Here is a 16,931-nt window from a genome sequence, read left to right as displayed (position 1 = left end):
GATTCATTCTACCAAATAGGATCCCTAATGAACAAAAAATCTTTCCTGCCAGTTCAATTCAGTAAGTATATAATTGAGCACCTCCACATGTAAGGCCTTACAATATGTGTGGAAGATAGAAAAGGTAAAGACATTGTTTTTGCCATTAAAGCTAGAAATATGCCATTAGGATTTGAATTACTGGCACTTTATCCACTTTGTTTTTATAAGTGCTATGCTGATAAACACAACAATATGGAAACAACATGCACAACCAAAGAATAATAGTTTTCCAGCCACTTAAACTGCAGTAAGCTCAAGAGTTGATGCTAAAAACTCAAGGTGGATAGGACATGGGTTAGGACATGAAGACTATTCAGTGCAACTGCCTTTCTAAAGCATGAACTCAACCTGGTGAATTGTTTACTTTTTTAATATTTCCTATGAGAGATAAATCGCTACCTGCCAGGAAAATAAAACCCTCTTTAGAGTGCTGATTATTAAAAAATTACCTTTTTTTTTTTGAGACAGGGTCTCGCTCTGTCGCCCAGGCTACAGTGCAGTGACACAATCACAACTCACTGCAGCCTCGACCTTCCAGGCTCAAGAGATCCTCCTACTTCAGCCACCAAACCCCAGTAGCTGGGACTACAGGCGTGCAGCACCACACTCTGCTAATTTCTGTGTTTTTTTGTAAAAATGAGGTTTCACCATGTTGCCCAGGTTGGTTTTAAGATCCTGGGCTCAAGGGATCGGCCTGCCTCGGCCTCCCAAAGTGCTAAGATTAATAGGCGTGAGCCACTCCGCCAGGCCTGAAAATTACTATTAACTTTAAGCCCAAATCTGTATCTTTGGAAGTTTTATCCCTTTAATCCTACTTCTACTCAGAAACAAAATGCGTTTAATGGCAGGCTTTCCACATCTTGTTTTAGCTAACCTACACTTTACTTCCTTACTTCCTTTAACCTTTTCTCATGTAAAACAGCTTTGAATCCCTTAACCACTTCCTCTAAATCTGCTCCAAACAAAGCCTGTTTCTCCTTCCAAATAAACCTTTTGTGAGTACCATGGAAGGGTATAGATGACCTGTGTCCATCTTGAATCCCAGACATCAAGTCTCAATGTTACCTACAAGACTTTAAATTTCTAACTCGGTTTTTAAAAGTATCAATCTTCGCAATATTAAAATACAATCATCTTTATGTCTGGTATCTTTATGTCTGCCAACTGCTTTAATAAAAAAAAAAACCCTCAAATTCTCCCACAAAAATAGAGCAACAAGACTAGCAAAATGAAAGACCAATGAACATTATCTACATAAAAACTAAATGACAAGGTACCCTCTTGAGTCCCTAAATAAGAGTGGATGAGGAGAAAGAGCTATGTCTCAGCATCTGTGTGAAAGAAGAGAGGCACAGGCCCTGATAATGGAAGAAACTCAAAATTAACAACACACGTTCACCGGAAACAACCCACACTGGTGAGAGCTCTGCTGAATCTAATTCATTGAGTGAATACGGGAGGACAGTCTAACTGTGCTTAAGACACCTGGGACCTACAAACACTCAACACACAAAAAAACAAAAACTGAAGCTCCCTACAAGGTAAAAGCCCCACAACGAGGAGAAAGTGCTGGGAGTGAAAGCCACATTTCGCACGAGAGGGATAATGAAAGGCAAAAGAGAGGAGGTCCAGACAACAGCAGAGGAGAGAAGCAGAGGGGGCAGATTTTAGTGTGAAGGCATATTCTTTTATCACTGCAAAAACAACAGGATGAGGAGCTCCAGAACCATGAAAAACTATCCTGCCTTATACCCCCTTTCTAAAAGTACAGGAAACTATTTCATTTGGCTTACTTAATTTTTAAGTTTCTTAAAGAGCAACAGGAAAGAATCATGATCAAATCCCATTCAAAGATTTTTCTAAGAAGAAGAGTAGAATAACGTCCTTGCTGATAATAAAAACATTCCAGAGGCCTGGCACAGTGGCTCACGCCTGTAATCCCAGCACTGTGGGAGGCCGAGACAGGCAGATCACGAGGTCGGGAGATCGAGATCATCCTGGCTAACATGGTGAGACCCCGTCTCCACTAAAAATACAAAAAATTAGCCAGGTGTGGTGATGGGCAACTGTGTTCCCAGCTACTCGGGAGGCTGATGCAGGAGAATGGCGTGAACCCAGGAGGCGGAGCTTGCAGTGAGCCGAGATCGTGCCACTGCACTCCAGTCTGGGCAACAGAGCCAGACTCTGTCTCAAAAAAAAAAAAAAAAAAAACATTCCAGAGAAACATACCAATAACCTTCAAAATAAGCAAAGAAATTACTAAAACAACAGGAGGATTAACAAAAATTACAAAGAAATATTACATAAATTCAGAAATGAGATAAGAGGAAAGGAAGATTTGAAAAGAAGTGACAAAACTCAGGAAAAAGAAACATAAAAGGAGGTAAGCATTTCAAGACTAAAGAAGGAACACAAAATCAGATCAGCCCAATGAATAGTGCTTTTGAAAAATAGAAATGAAGAATTCAAGAGAAAATGACAGATCCAGAAGAGAAGCAAAAAAGATATGAGATGCATATATCTTATAAGAAGATATAAGATGCAAGAAGTAATTACTACTTCTTGAATGAAGAATTCAAGAGAACATTATAGATCCAGAAGAGAAGCAAAGAAAATATAAGATGCATATAAGTGGAGTACTTTAAAAATCAAAATAATATAAAATAATGAAACATGTAATACAAGAAAAAGAAAACTTTCCTGAGACAAAAGACAACTTGAAAATATATACTGAAAGTATATACAGCATACCTGAAAAAATTAACTGAAAAGAGCTGAGACAAGAGCTGAGACATATTCTAGTAAACTATTGGTTTCTAAAGAAAAAGAAAAAAACCTTTGGGCATTCAGACAAAAGGACCAAGTCACTTAAACTCATATTGTTATCACACTTTTTTTTTTTTTTTTGAGACGGGGTCACACTCTGTTACCCAGTTTGGAGTGCAGTGGCACGATCTCGGCTCACCGCAACCTCCATCTCCCAGGCTCAAGTGATCCTCCCACCTCAGCCTCCCAAGTAGCTGGGACCACAGGTGTGCACCACCACACCCAGCTAATTTTTTGTATTTTTTGTAGAGATGGGGTTTCACCATGTTGCCCAGGCTGGTCTCGAACTCCTGAGCTCAGGTGATGCACTTGCCTTGGCCTCCCAAAGTGCGGGATTACAGTTCTGAGTACCTGTACCTGACCATATTGTTATCATACTTTTGACAGCAATGTTTTACACCAGAAAACAATGAGAATGTATTTAAAATATTAAAGAAAGAAAATGGGATCCACAGATTTTATATCCAGCCAAACTGACCATTAAAATAAAGGCCACAAGCAAACTGTGAGGAACATGCAGAAACTCAAGGACCACTGTTTCTATAAGCCCTTCTTGAGGAATGTTTTAGAAGATGAGCTTCAGACAAATAAAAAAGGGGAGGTAGGAGATTGATAATGACATATGATTTGATGATTACTTGCAAATGTATTTTTATGGTAGATAATCACAAGTGAGTCAATATAAGAAATAATTAAACATTCTAACATTGATTAGTACAACCATCAGAAAACAAGGGGAGAAGAAGAAATATATAAAGAGTAGGATGAGGTTGCTATCTGCCTTATTAACTTGCAACAAAAGGATATCACTTCAAATTAGGTGCCAGGTGAGAGAGAGGATTATGGGAAGAAGCAGAGAGAAGCTATTTTTACTAAAAGACAACAAGATACACACACACAGACACACACACACACAGAGAGAAAGAGAAGTAAGGGAGAAATGTAATTATACTATAAAGTTGTCAGTATAAAGGTAACCATTAGAATAAAAATACAAGCGTTCCCGAATACAAGGGATATGAAAAGGAAAAACACAAAGCCAATATAATGGATTTCATAGTAACCACTAACATAAAACTGTTTGACAGACAGAAAGCCAAACGTATCAGTAAGCTCTATATATTACTATAGAGTGATCTCCCAGACATGTTTTTGTTGTTGTTGTTGTTGTTGTTGTTTTATTTTGTTTTTTAGAGATGGGGTTTCACTCTGTCACCCGTGCTGGAGTATAGTGGTACAATCATAGCTCACTGCAGCCCCAAACTCCTGGGCTCAAGTGATCCTTCCACATCAGCCTCCTTAGTGGCTAGGACAACAGGTGTGCACCACCACACCTGGCTAAGTTTGCAATCCTCCTGCCTTGACCTTCCAAAGCACTGGAATTTTAGGTCTGAGCCATCACACCTGGTCCAGACACATTGTTAAGTGAACAAAATCTCAGTAGAGAAAAGTGTGTTTAAGATACCACCATTCATACAAGAAAGAGGAAAACAAACAAAAATACATATATATTTGCTTTTATAAAAATAAGAAATTAAGCTTTTTTTTTTTGATGGAGTCTCACTCTGTTTCCCAGGCTGGAGTTCAGTGGCGTGATCTTGGCTCTTTGCCACCTCTGCCTCCTGGGTTCAAGCTATTCTCCTGCCTCAGCCTCCCAGGTAGCTGGGACTATAGGCACACACCACTACTCCTGGCTAATTTTTTGTATTTTTAGTTGAGATAGCGTTTCACCATGTTGGCTGGGCTGGTCTCGAACTACTGACCTCAGGTTATCTGCCTGCCTCGGCCTCCCAAAATGCTGGGATTACAGGCGTGAGCCACCACGTGCGTAGCCAGATCAAGCCATTTTTAAAAGATAGTTACATTTTAAAAGATAGTCAGGGGTGGGTGTCAAGAAAAGGATACAAGCAACAGAGATAGAAGTTAGACTTAAAAAAAGTACACTTGACCCTGTAAATCTGATTGCAGAGTCATGTAAACATTTTACATAATTATAAAACAATCTTTAATTTTTAAAAGGAACCTAGGCCGGGCACAGTGGCTCATGTCTGTAATCCCAGCACTCTGGGAGGCTGAGGCAAGAGGATCACTTGAACCTAGGAGTTTGAGACCAGCCTGGGCGACAAAGCAAGACCCCGTCTCTACAAAAAATAGAAAAATCAGCCAGGCATGGTGGCACATGCCTGTGGTCCCAGCTACTTGGGAGGCTGAGGTGGGAGGATGTGTTGGGCCTAGAAGTTCAAGGCTGTAGTGAGCCATGATCGCAGCATCACTGTACTCCAGCCTAGGTGACATAGCAAGACCCTGACTCAATCAATCCGTCAGTCAGTCAGTGGAACTCTTAAAATCAAAAGTAAAATGAAACAAATGAATTCTGTGTATCCAGTTTGTGGCATAACCATGAGATATAGAAAATTGAGTGTAAATCCCCAGTGAGATACAGCTATAGATAATCAAAGACAAAAAAGAACACAGACAGTCCCCAACTTACTATGGTAAGACTTACAATTTTTTGACTTTACAATGACATGTAAGCAATATTAATTCAGTATGCTCCTTGACTGATGATAGGCTGTGTCCCAATAAACCTATCATAAACTGAAAATTCAACTTATGATCTTATGATATTTTCAACTTACTCTGGGTTTATGGGTTTACTGGGATGTAACCCCATTGTAAGTCAAAGACCATCTGTACTCCCAAACAAACAAGCAGCTATTTTCCATCACCATATTGGTGGTGGTGCTATTAAATTGTTAATCTGGGACTACTTGTTGTGTATTATGGAATAAATCAAATGAGTAATTTTTGGTGCTGTCCCACAGGATCTTCATCTCAGGGTAATCAAATAGTTGATGAGGAAAAGATCCTTTTTAAAAAGTATTTTAAGTAATAAATGAAGAAAGACAGAATTAGAATATCATTTTGGCAGACCCCGGGTCTACGTAACGATCCATCAGTGACCGATAATGTCACATACAAATAAAGAGAGTCCTCACCACCAGCTATGAAAATATCTTGCAAAAAAACTGAACTTAAATCTGGTCAGTGCTATTCAACAGAACACTCTATGATGATGGAAATATCCTCTTATCTGTGCTGTTGTAATGGGTAGTAGCCACATGTGTCTACTGAGCACTCAAAGTGTGGTGAGGGCAACTGCGAGGCAGAATTTTTAATTTCATTTAATTAATTTAAATTTAAATAGCCACATGCAACCAGTGATACTGGGCAGTGCAGTTTTAGATCTAACTACCAATTTACAGGAAACACAAGGGGCAGAAGTACCTGGTAAATGACACCAGAAAGTTGCCATCAGCAAAACTCAGACTACACTGTAGGAACTCTACGGGACACATAATCCAATTTCTTCAACAACAAATGTTTGCAAGGGAAAAAAAGGAGAAATGGAATGAGAACCTACAGATTAAAGAGACTTAAACAACATCAACTAATCACAATGTATAGATCTCACATGGACCCAAATTCAAACAGACTAAAATAAATTTAATAGACAACGAGAAAAATGTAAACATTGACTAGGTATTTGATGATATTACAGAAATGCCTTTGAAAACAGTCGAAGCTAAGTGATAGTTCACAGAGTTCATTATACTTTTCTCTTTCATCTTGTATGTTTTAAATTATTCCTAATAGAATATAATACTAGCCAGATGAGGTGACATGCACCTGTAGTTCCAGCTATAGGAGGCTGAAGCAGGAGGGTTGCTTGAGCCCAGGAGTCCAAGGCAACAAGGCCAGAGTGCACTATTATTGCACCTGTGAATAGCCACTGCATTCCAGCCTGGGCAACACAGCAAGACTCCCATCTCTAAAAAAAAAAAAAAAAACAAAACAAACAAAAAAAAAACTCTATCAGGCCAGTTAGCCTTTAAACAAATCTTTCCTTCTTCACAAGCAGCACTACGCTCCAATTAAAAAATCAAGTATCTCATACAGACTAAAAATCAAAATTCCTTTGTTAACAATAACTATGAAACCATTGCCCTCTCAGACATTCCTCCTTCCCCCTGCTACAAGATCTAATTTAGAAAATACATCCTTCAACTTGCTGTCCAAAGTCTCTGAATCCCTAGGGATGTTACTTTTCACTGTTGAGTCACTCCTTGACAAATCGTTGAGCAAGGGAATCAGATAGTTTGATAATACATGGCAGCCTTCCATCCCATTCCAGATGGCCACTCTAGGAAGACAGCACATTCATTAATTAGTCCAAATACAGCTCTCTGTCCACTCAATACAAATACCAACCACCACAACTCAGCTTTCCTCAAAGGCCAACAGTTCTCCAGGCACCTGTGTTTCCTTTTTTTTCCTTAAGAAGTTACAGTGTCTCCACATTTGGCATGAGTCTCCTACCGGTGATGTGAGTGTGATGGTGCAAATTCTTTGCTCCTTTTTTCATGTCTTCTGAGTCAGTTTATTGATTTCCATGGACCACCTTCTCAGTATAGCATAGGGTCCAGGCACCTCCCTCTACAGAAGATACCAATTTAACCTCAGTGTGTGAAACCCTATTCTTAAAAAATACAGGTCCTATTGCAACATGTTGCTTTTCTTCCTCTTCTGAGTCATCATGCTGAATTTTTTAGACTCAGATTCAGGTTTTGATTCCTTTTTCTTCCACATTACCCAGAATTCACTCTAACAAGCAGCAACACAGAAAAAGTTCTTCCACAATTTATCTACAAACATAGTGACAGGTCCACATTCAGTTCACATGTAATTACAAGTTATAGCACCCACCCCTAGGTTTTCAATCCTCTTAACATTGGCTGGGGCACCAGGTAGAATTTTCTAATCTCCTAACAATCCTTGGTAACTTCTCTGGTTGGGGAAAATGTACTTCCAGAGAGAGATGCTGGTACTGAGGTCACTCCATCTCAGATTTAACACAATGGTTTCGTCTCCTGCAGAAACCAGATAGCATCTCAAGGCTTTTACTAGCAACCTACTAGCAATTATTACTAAAAAACAGTAGGTTCTATATCAATGAACTACCAAATACAGAGGAAAAACTACCAAGGATTTTAAATAAATCCTTTTTTCTAAAAATTATGAGCCTATCTGTTCAAAGACTTTGAATAATCATAAAATTATTCAAAGTATTCAGTGTATAAATTCACTTAACTGCTATTTCCCAGTCAATTAGATTTTTATTCTTCATTACCAAAAATACTAAATGCTTTCATTTTGGAGGTTTTAAACTGCATTATGATATGCCACCAGCTTATGTGAGGAAAACACACCAAAAGAAAACATTTATTCTAACATAAGAAATTAAACATCATTGTAAGCCACAGCTAATTTTACTTGTAAAAAAACAACAACAAAAACACTGTTGGTCCCTTTCTCAAAAAATTACAGGTTTCATTAAAATCTTTACATTAAGAACAAAGTAAAGGCCAAATAAACAATAAAAAATGTTAGCATATATGACTTCTGACTAGACAAACTTGCACTGGACTAAACATTTATTAAGGATGTAAAAAGACTACTCTATCCTAAAAATACGACTAAAACAGCTTCTAAAATATATTCATAGATGTTTGGTCATTAATGCTACATGATAAAATATTTTATCTGATTTCTTTACAACAAAACTAGAGGGAATGGCTTTGCTGCCTTCATTGTTCACTGAAGGAATTTCAAGGTTAAAAAAATTCAAACAAAATGTATAGCAAACATTGCTAATTTAAGGGCAACTGTTCAGAACCTTTGTGTGATGCATGTAAAATACCTGAGAATTTTAAAACATAAAAATTCCAGGAAGAGCTAACATATCATCTGTGGCAAAAACTCTTAGTTAAAATGTACCCAGAAGTTCTCTACTTGTCAAAGATTTTCTGTAAGATGTATCAGTAGAAAGGAAGACTTTCTGACCATTTATATTCAATAGGACAGACGAAGAGAAAGCTCAGTAAGAGTCAAGGGAGTTTCAAATGACTAGCCCATGGCTTGCATAGTCAGTGGTTTATTTATTCCTACATTCATAACAACAGTTACCACTTCGAAGCCATTCTGGAACAAGGAAAGGTATAAATAAACATAATGAAAATACTCATTGCAAAAATACTTATTTTGAGCCCAAAGTCAACTACGCTAGTTTACTTTTGCCATTTTCCCCTAAATCATTTTCCCCTAAACCTTACTGTAGGGTTTTTTTATTTAAAGTTTGAACTAGGTTACTCCTGTGTCATGAATGAGTTGATGAACACCTCCAAATTTTCATATGTTGATGTTTTAAGCTCAATGCAGGTAACAATTTACTTTCACAACCCCAAGAATACTCACTGATGGTGAAATAATATTTAATATGTCAAAATAAACAGATACTTCATCTGTTCATCTAACCTTGACAGCTACAGAATGCATCCAGGATAATTTGATTTTGGTGTGTAAGGAACTATTTCACCAAAGCACAGGGTTTTTTGGTTTTAATAGTTCACTCTCAGCCCCCATGTTGCCACTGTGTAAGTGGCATTTCCTTCTCTTCTGCTTCTATGGACTTCTCAGGTAGCTTGCTGGCTCATTTTCATTCATTTATATGCAGACATTTCTTTACAAACCATAAAGCAATTCCTTCTGTATTCAGTATATGAACTCACAGGCAACAATTTACATTCTTTATCAAGTCATTTACATATGAGAGTAATTTTATCAAAATCTTAAAAAGACTTCCATTCGGAGGACCAGAGAATGGAAGCATGGCTTCTAAACAGATGGCAGTTCTCTCTGGAAGAGTGAGAGTTCTACAGAGGGAGGAACAATTATTAGATCATAAAGCATTCATCTTTGCAGGGGTTTAATCAGGATCCTTTTTCTTCCACCAGTTAGGCAAGGAAACTGAGTGAGTCCTTTTGCCTATCAACCTCGAAACAGAACATAGCATATCACACAGCAAGAGACAAGACCACTTACTCCTTCAGCTGCTTCTCAACTAGCTGAGGGTAGAGGAAGGACATTTGTGATATAGCTGAAGAATACAAAACTGTACTGGAACAGATAATTCAGTATTCTTGTTTGCTTCACAAAAAGAAAAAAAAAAAGGCTCAATGCTTCAGAAAAAAAAAAAAGATACTGTATTCAGTGGCCTTAGGGACTGCTACAGGAGGTGGGGGAGAAATCAAGTAAAACAGGATACTCTCTCCACTCCCATCTCCCACTAGTCAATCAGGCTTCTTTATCCTTTTACAAATAATGGCTCTAGAAGGGTTTTGTATGAAAAAAAAAAAAAAAACTTTGAAGTTAACCAAAAACAAGTTCAAAACTACTAACCAGAAGGTCTGGAAGGTGCCTTCTAGTTCTTAATGCTCAACAATTTTATGATCTCTTAGACAATCAACTCTGACTTATCACTGAGATCATCAGATTTGGAGCAAACTGTCTAGGATTCTGCTCACTGGTCTGATGATGTCCACCTTAGGATGACATTACGTTGGTTTTGGGGAAACACTGACAAACAGAAAAACCGGGTGATATGGCTTCAAATGGCCCTGAGAGAGAATCAATGGAAGTAAAATATTCATCTGAAAGTACTGACATCATAAGATATTTGTCAATTGGTAAAATAATTGTAGACCTGGTGAAAATAGCTGGCTACCACTACAGATGATTACCCTGAAAATATGGCAATATTACACCAATAGCAGTTCATCTTAATGCAAAAATAGTTAGCTTTGGACATCACTTAGTACATAAATTGTGTAGCAATACTTTTAAACCCTGCTAGTTAATATAATAATTAAATGCCAACACTGATTTTTTAAAAAATTCATTATGATGAAATGAACACTAAGAAGAAACTAAGAGTAAGCTGCTTGAACTTACTGCAACACATGCTACCATCGAAACAGATAAATGGAAGCCTGGAAGTATTCTTCCAAAAGGCTGAACACAGCAAACTGCATTACCTAACCATAGCCTGTGTACTCATTTCCTTTACTGTAATTCTCATGGACTTCATCCAATATCAATTGTGACAAAAGAATCAAGTGAAAAAACAGAATATGTTGGTTTAGGGGATCTTTAATCACATATAAATTCCACCCATAGGAAAAACAAAAATGCTTATTAGTCAGTTAGTTACATATAGCAGAAATGTTACTCTATTGCATTCACCCAAGGAAAATATATTATCATTTGGTTCAAATATGAAGTATACACTGATTCTGTTCATTAATGCCTTCAGTTCTCTGCAATATAAATTGCAATGTAAATTTGAGTCATCAGTCTAGAAAACATACACTTCAGGAGTCTGCTTGTATGGATGCTGGATTATCTCTTTTGTATAAGCACCTATACATGTGCTGCAAACAGGCAGATGCATGGGCAGATGCTTGAGGACGGACTTACCTTCATCCAAAGAGAAGAGACTGAACTGAACACTACTAAGTAAGGTTCTCCCCACCCCAACAGCCACAAGCACAACATACACACACACACCAGCATCAAAACAGACAACAAAAACAAAATCCAAATAATAGAAAACAATTTACAGTTGATATTCCATTTAGTCTCAAGGTAGTATTTTCTAAAGAACATTCTCAATTAAGAAACCCTCAGTACCAGATTTGTTTTAAAGGAAGAAAAGTATGGGCATAACTGTGTCCTCAGAAGTGTCCCCACCTGACAGACATCAGAACGGATGCCAGTTTTCCAGAATCCTTGGCTACTTAGCTCCACTGTTACTTCTCGTCTCATTGTATTCTTCTGCCGTATTTTTTGGAGGGCTTCCTAGAAAAGAATTCATTATGATGAGTAACACAACTGCTACAAAGCAATAGTAAGCCAAACATGAAGCATTAGAAAGTAAGTTGGATTCATTTACTATCACCCTTACATTCAGATACTCAAATCTCTTCATACAAAATTATAATATTTTCTTTAAAATGGAGGCTGGAATGCTCAAAGCTTGGGGTATAACACAGCCCAGCCTTTCTTGGCAACTAGATAAGAAAAAATCTAAACTAAATCTACCATTCTGGCATTTTTGAACAAAATACGCCCTTTCATTGATAAAGGAAGCAAAATGTGGTTTGGGATTTGAAATGAGCATGTAAAATTTTTATCAAGCCTCATGTTAAGTATTTACATCTAAGGAACAAAGTAAATTAAACTGCAACCCACATAATTCTAACAGTTGCCTTCTAACTTGCAAACCCTTATAAAAACTCTTGCTGCAAGGGCATATTTTATAATAAAAAAAGACTATGATCCAAAATGTCACCTGTGAGACGTGATTAGGAACTAACTCTTCCCTTTCACGGCCCTTCGAATAATTGTAAAAATAATTGTATATTTGTATGCATGCAATTGAATCAAAATCTCATAGGAATTCATAATAACAGGAACCACCCACACCCCCACTATTGATTAAGTTCTTTTTACAGGCCAAATACCACAAGAGGCCCGTTAAATGGCATATTTCAGAAGTTCACGGAACTACCTTTTTCCTTGAGTGCACCAACGGAGGAACATTTAAGTCAGCCTCTCAACCTTAGTTCCCTCCTTTATAAACAGGCTGATTGGCCTAAATCACAGTAAGTGACAAAGCCAGAATTCACTTTTTCCAGCTTCAAAGCCTTGCCCTTACACAACCCCAGCAGAATAAAACCTCTCTGAGACAATAATCTATGTTGATACTGAAATCGTTTATTCTTATAATTAAAACTAAAACATAAGTTATCTTGCATTACAGGGATAGTACTACCCATTAGTAAGGAAATATGGAATTTGGGATATGAAATCTTACAAAATAAGTTTACCATACTAAACTGGCAGACCAATGGAAGACAATCTTTTCCAACTTTAAGACCAAGAAATCTGAGTAAGGCCCAATGTTGTATAATGTGCAACCAAATTAAAGATAAAAGGCTAATTCAACAAATTTAAGCTTTAATATCTATAAAAGATATGTTTGATTCCCAGTGGTAATAATCCATTAAGAAACTGGCATTTTAGGGATTGATATAGTTAGGATGTTTTGGCCCCTCCAAATTTCACATTGAAATATGATATCCAATGTGAGAGATGGGGCCTGGTGGGAGGTTTTTGGGTCATGGGTGGATCCCTCAAGAATAGCTTGGTACCTTCCCCACGGTAATGAGTTCATGTGAGATCTGTTTGTTAAAGAGAGTCTGGGACCTCCCTCCTCCCTCTCTTCCTCCCTCTTCTGTCATATGACGTCCCTGCTCCCCATCCACCTTCTACCATGACTAAAAGCATCCTGAGGCCTCCCCAGAAGCCAAGCAGATGCTGGTGCCATGCTCCTTGTACAGCCTGCAGAAACGTGCACCAAATAAACCTCTTTTCTTTATAAATTACCCAGTCTCAGGTACTCCTTTAGAGGAATGCAAAACAGACTAATACAGGGATAAAAAGGCTCCCTTAAAAACTAAAAGATTTTTTAAAATCAATTCGTATAATAATGTGGGGAGGAGGGTAAAGTATGATTTTTTTTAAAAAATATTTCTCCATCTTGTACCAGAAGTATAGTGTGATAGAACAATCGTGAAATAAACCTGAAGCACATCATTGTTAATCACCAAGGAATGGAGTCTGATACAGACCTCCCTCTGTGCCAGCTTCTGTTTGTCAGTTTGTTTGACTTTGGGACTATTTGCTAGGAGGTGGCGAAGTTTCACATAACTCTTCCACAGTTTTTGGTACCTAAGGAAAAGGGCAGGCAAACATCTCAGGTAAAGAGAAGGTAAACCTAAAGTGCAACAAAATCAATTATTTTAAGAGCCCTCTTCAAATCATACATTACATTCTTTTGATTATTCTTAATGGCAGAAAGCCATCATTCTAAGGAAGGCTAAGACTTTGAGGTTGACAGTCAGGATGGATAAGAGTCAACTGGAATCTGGTGATTAAGTTGATTATTGCTTATTTCGGTTGGAAATGAGGTGTGACTATATGAATGAATCTCTGGAAAGAATTCCAAAGACACAAAAACACCTCAACCAATGGAATCATCCTGTTTCTTACTGTTACCTCTTGAAAATAACAGATTTTATTTAAATATACACTTTCTGATATTTTTTGAAAGAAAGACCCCTTCCTTAATAGGGATACTGTCAGTTGCTGAACTACTTATACCAAATATAAGAGTTGAAGAGTATTAGAATGAGAACTCCATTTGTGCCAAAACCCAAGCTACATAGCTGTATCCATTTGTCCACTGGAGAGGGTAAAAGACTAATGGTGTATACCAATTTTTATTTACCATGACAATATAAGCATATTTGTTGCAGTCAAATAAGTTATAACCTAGACCAGTCTAAAGGATACTGTCAAAGCGTCCTGGAAATGAAGCAAATATGCAGTCCTTTATCAATTCACAGTCCTGCCATCTGAGTCCACGAGAGCCTCATCACATTCTACTAACATTTTTCTGACAAGAAGGGATTTTCCAAAGATTTTTCTGTCATATTAAAACTGCTCCTTTCTTGGCCTTAGCTGGGCCTCTGCTTTTTTGAAAACTTTTTTTTTTTTTTTTTTAAGAGAATGGAGGAAAGAAAGAAGTACTTACACAGTGCCTGGTTCACTGCTTCATACTTTTATCCAAAGGGGGAAAAAAAAGAACAAAACCCTTTAGCCTCTTCTAATATATGTCAGCCAGAACTCTATTTATGAATTGAAAATCTCCCATGCCCTTTTCTCCCACTATGAATCCTTTTTTAAAAAAAAAAAAAATTAAATCAGGAAGCTGTTTGTGTGTTTAGCAAGGTAGGAAATCCAAACAGTCCCAAAGAATCTAATGGTACTATCTCCATTCCCACACATCCTAAATCTTCTCCCAGAAAGCACTAACATGCCAGTTGGAAAAATCAAAATGTAGAAAGTTACATCAATCCTAAGAGTCAGAAGTCACGGCTCCTACTTCCAACACAACCTTGACTTTGCATGTGATCTTGAACTCTTAAGATGCCCCCAAAAAGAGAACTCTGCATAAATTCGGCAGTGCTAGGAACCAATATGTGCTACTTTCCTCTAGAGGGCACTGAAAAAATAAAAAATAATTATTATTATTATTGTAAGGATGAATAAAGAAAAAGTTCCTTAAAGTTTAAAAACATACAAGGACTTATGATGACCAAGTTTGCCAAAAATTTTCTATTGAATAGTTTCTTGCACTCAAATATGTAGAGAAAATAATTCTTCAGGAGCTACCAAAATTGTTTCATTTGGGTAATCTAAACTGGAAGCATGGCTCATTTCAGGTCTTAATTTTTAAAAAGGAAACATCCACTAAAGGGTATTTCTCTGCTAATTCGGCTGTTAGTAGAAGGTGAAATTGGCTAAGACAAACACTGAGAAATATCTTACTGTGGGTCTCCTGCATAACTCAACTGTGCAGGGCGTATCCCAAAGTGGACGATAATCGGAAAAGTAATCACATCGGGGTTGAACTGTTCACGATCCAGTTGATCGATACGGACAGAGCTTGGTTTCTAGAGAGAAAAATCAAAGCCATTTATTCCCATAAGAAGTCTTTACGTATTGACTTTAACCTAAGTAGGGAAGGAATAAATCGGACTTTTTTCCAGGAAAGCCTTGTCCCCAAAGGGAAAAGGTCATTTAAAACCCTTTAATTACAGCAGCTATACTATCTAAAAACTGTAATGTCATCCTTGTAAATGAGCCTATGCCATTTGGCATAATGAACAATGATTTTGTCCTTTTTTGCAGTCCACACAGAAACCTTTAAAAATTAAACTTTTAAAAGGACACCTAGTCAGATATAACTTTTCCTTAACCTCTCCGAAGGCACAGGGGAAGGATTCCACATCACAGGCAGAGCCTGTTCTGCTTTAATTTCACATTTCAGGATGCACAGACAGATGCCTCTATTTAAGTTTTTTCCCTCACTTGTTCTCAGTGGATCTTATGTATTCCTTTAATTCTACATCTTTAAGTTAGAAAGTATAGTGGTGCAAAGGCCAAATAGTTAAGCTTCTCTTATTATGTCCATGTAGGACATTTGTGTATTTTAACAGAGAGCCTCATATTTTTTTCTTCGTGTCTAATAAAGGAAGAAGTGAATGGCTCATTCCTTCTGGATCATTTGTGAAATGGCTTTCATCTTGAAAGCTTAAATTTATGAAAAGATGGTAAAATCACAGAGAATAGGTTTCAGCAACCTCCTTCCTTATAATCACCTCTCAGGACAGTCTCAATTAGAGATTCAGTTTTTACTAGCACACTGTAGAGTCTGCGGCTCAGTTGCTTTGGAGGCTAAGGCTGTAAAACTGATTCATACAGAGGCCAATAATCTTCATTCTGTCCCACAACAATGCCCAACAATTAGAGTCTGGTTGGCTGCCTGGTTTCTCTGGGACAGAGGAATTTCAATGCCAAAACCACGAAATCTCTCAGCAACTGGGACAAACTGGTCCCTCTACCTACAACTGTGATACCAGCCAGCCATCTGACAAATATTCAATGAGGTGACAAAGGGGATAAACTTGGGTGAATTCATCCACATTAATTAAAACACTCAAACCTTTGGGAGGCCAAGGTGGGTGGATCACAGGGTCAGGAGTTCGAGACCAGCCTGGCCAACATAGTGAAACCCCATCTCTACTAAAAATACAAAAATTAGCCGGGCGTGGTGGCACACACATGTAGTCCCAGCTACTCAGGGGGCTGAGGCAGGAGAATCACTTGAACCTGGGAGGCGGAGGTTGTGATGAGCTGAGATCGCACCACTGTGCTCCAGCCTGGGCAACAGAGTGAGACTCTGTCTCAAAAAACAAAGCAAAACAAACAAAAAAAAAACCCTCAAACTTTTTAAGTGTCATTTAACAAACAAAATTTCACTAGCTTCTTGAAAAGTTGGTCTCTGCTCTCAAAATTTGAAAATGGAAAATATTTTTTTCACTTGTAATCTAATATAAAATTATTTAAACGCCCATCAACAGTAGCAACGTGCTATTTAAGGTCAAATAATTACTTTCATTATTTTGTACAACAAAACAGCAGGATACATTTTTAGAATGGGAACTGTGGAATAGAATGCTATTGAATTATTCATG

General features: G+C 37.7%; 1 protein-coding gene across 14 annotated transcripts in view; it reads right to left on the bottom strand.

The window, feature by feature from the left end:
• The window catches only part of DROSHA (drosha ribonuclease III), a 131,200-nt gene that overhangs the window by 51,175 nt on the left and 63,094 nt on the right, over positions 1-16,931 (bottom strand). For 8 of the 14 annotated variants that reach the window (XM_055245508.2, XM_055245511.2, XM_063619891.1 and 5 more), the window contains 3 exons: positions 15,223-15,347; positions 13,461-13,560; positions 11,518-11,625 (listed from right to left, as the gene is read on the bottom strand). In XM_055245508.2, coding sequence (XP_055101483.1) covers positions 11,518-11,625; positions 13,461-13,560; positions 15,223-15,347 — 333 coding nt within the window. The remainder of the gene's footprint in view (positions 1-11,517; positions 11,626-13,460; positions 13,561-15,222; positions 15,348-16,931) is intronic. The other 6 variants (XM_063619899.1, XM_063619896.1, XM_063619895.1 and 3 more) reach the window with 1 other exon arrangement.

The sequence above is a fragment of the Symphalangus syndactylus genome, chromosome 16 (assembly GCF_028878055.3).
Source record: "Symphalangus syndactylus isolate Jambi chromosome 16, NHGRI_mSymSyn1-v2.1_pri, whole genome shotgun sequence".
Lineage (NCBI taxonomy): Eukaryota > Metazoa > Chordata > Mammalia > Primates > Hylobatidae > Symphalangus > Symphalangus syndactylus.
This window is presented reverse-complemented; position numbering and strand designations above follow the sequence as displayed.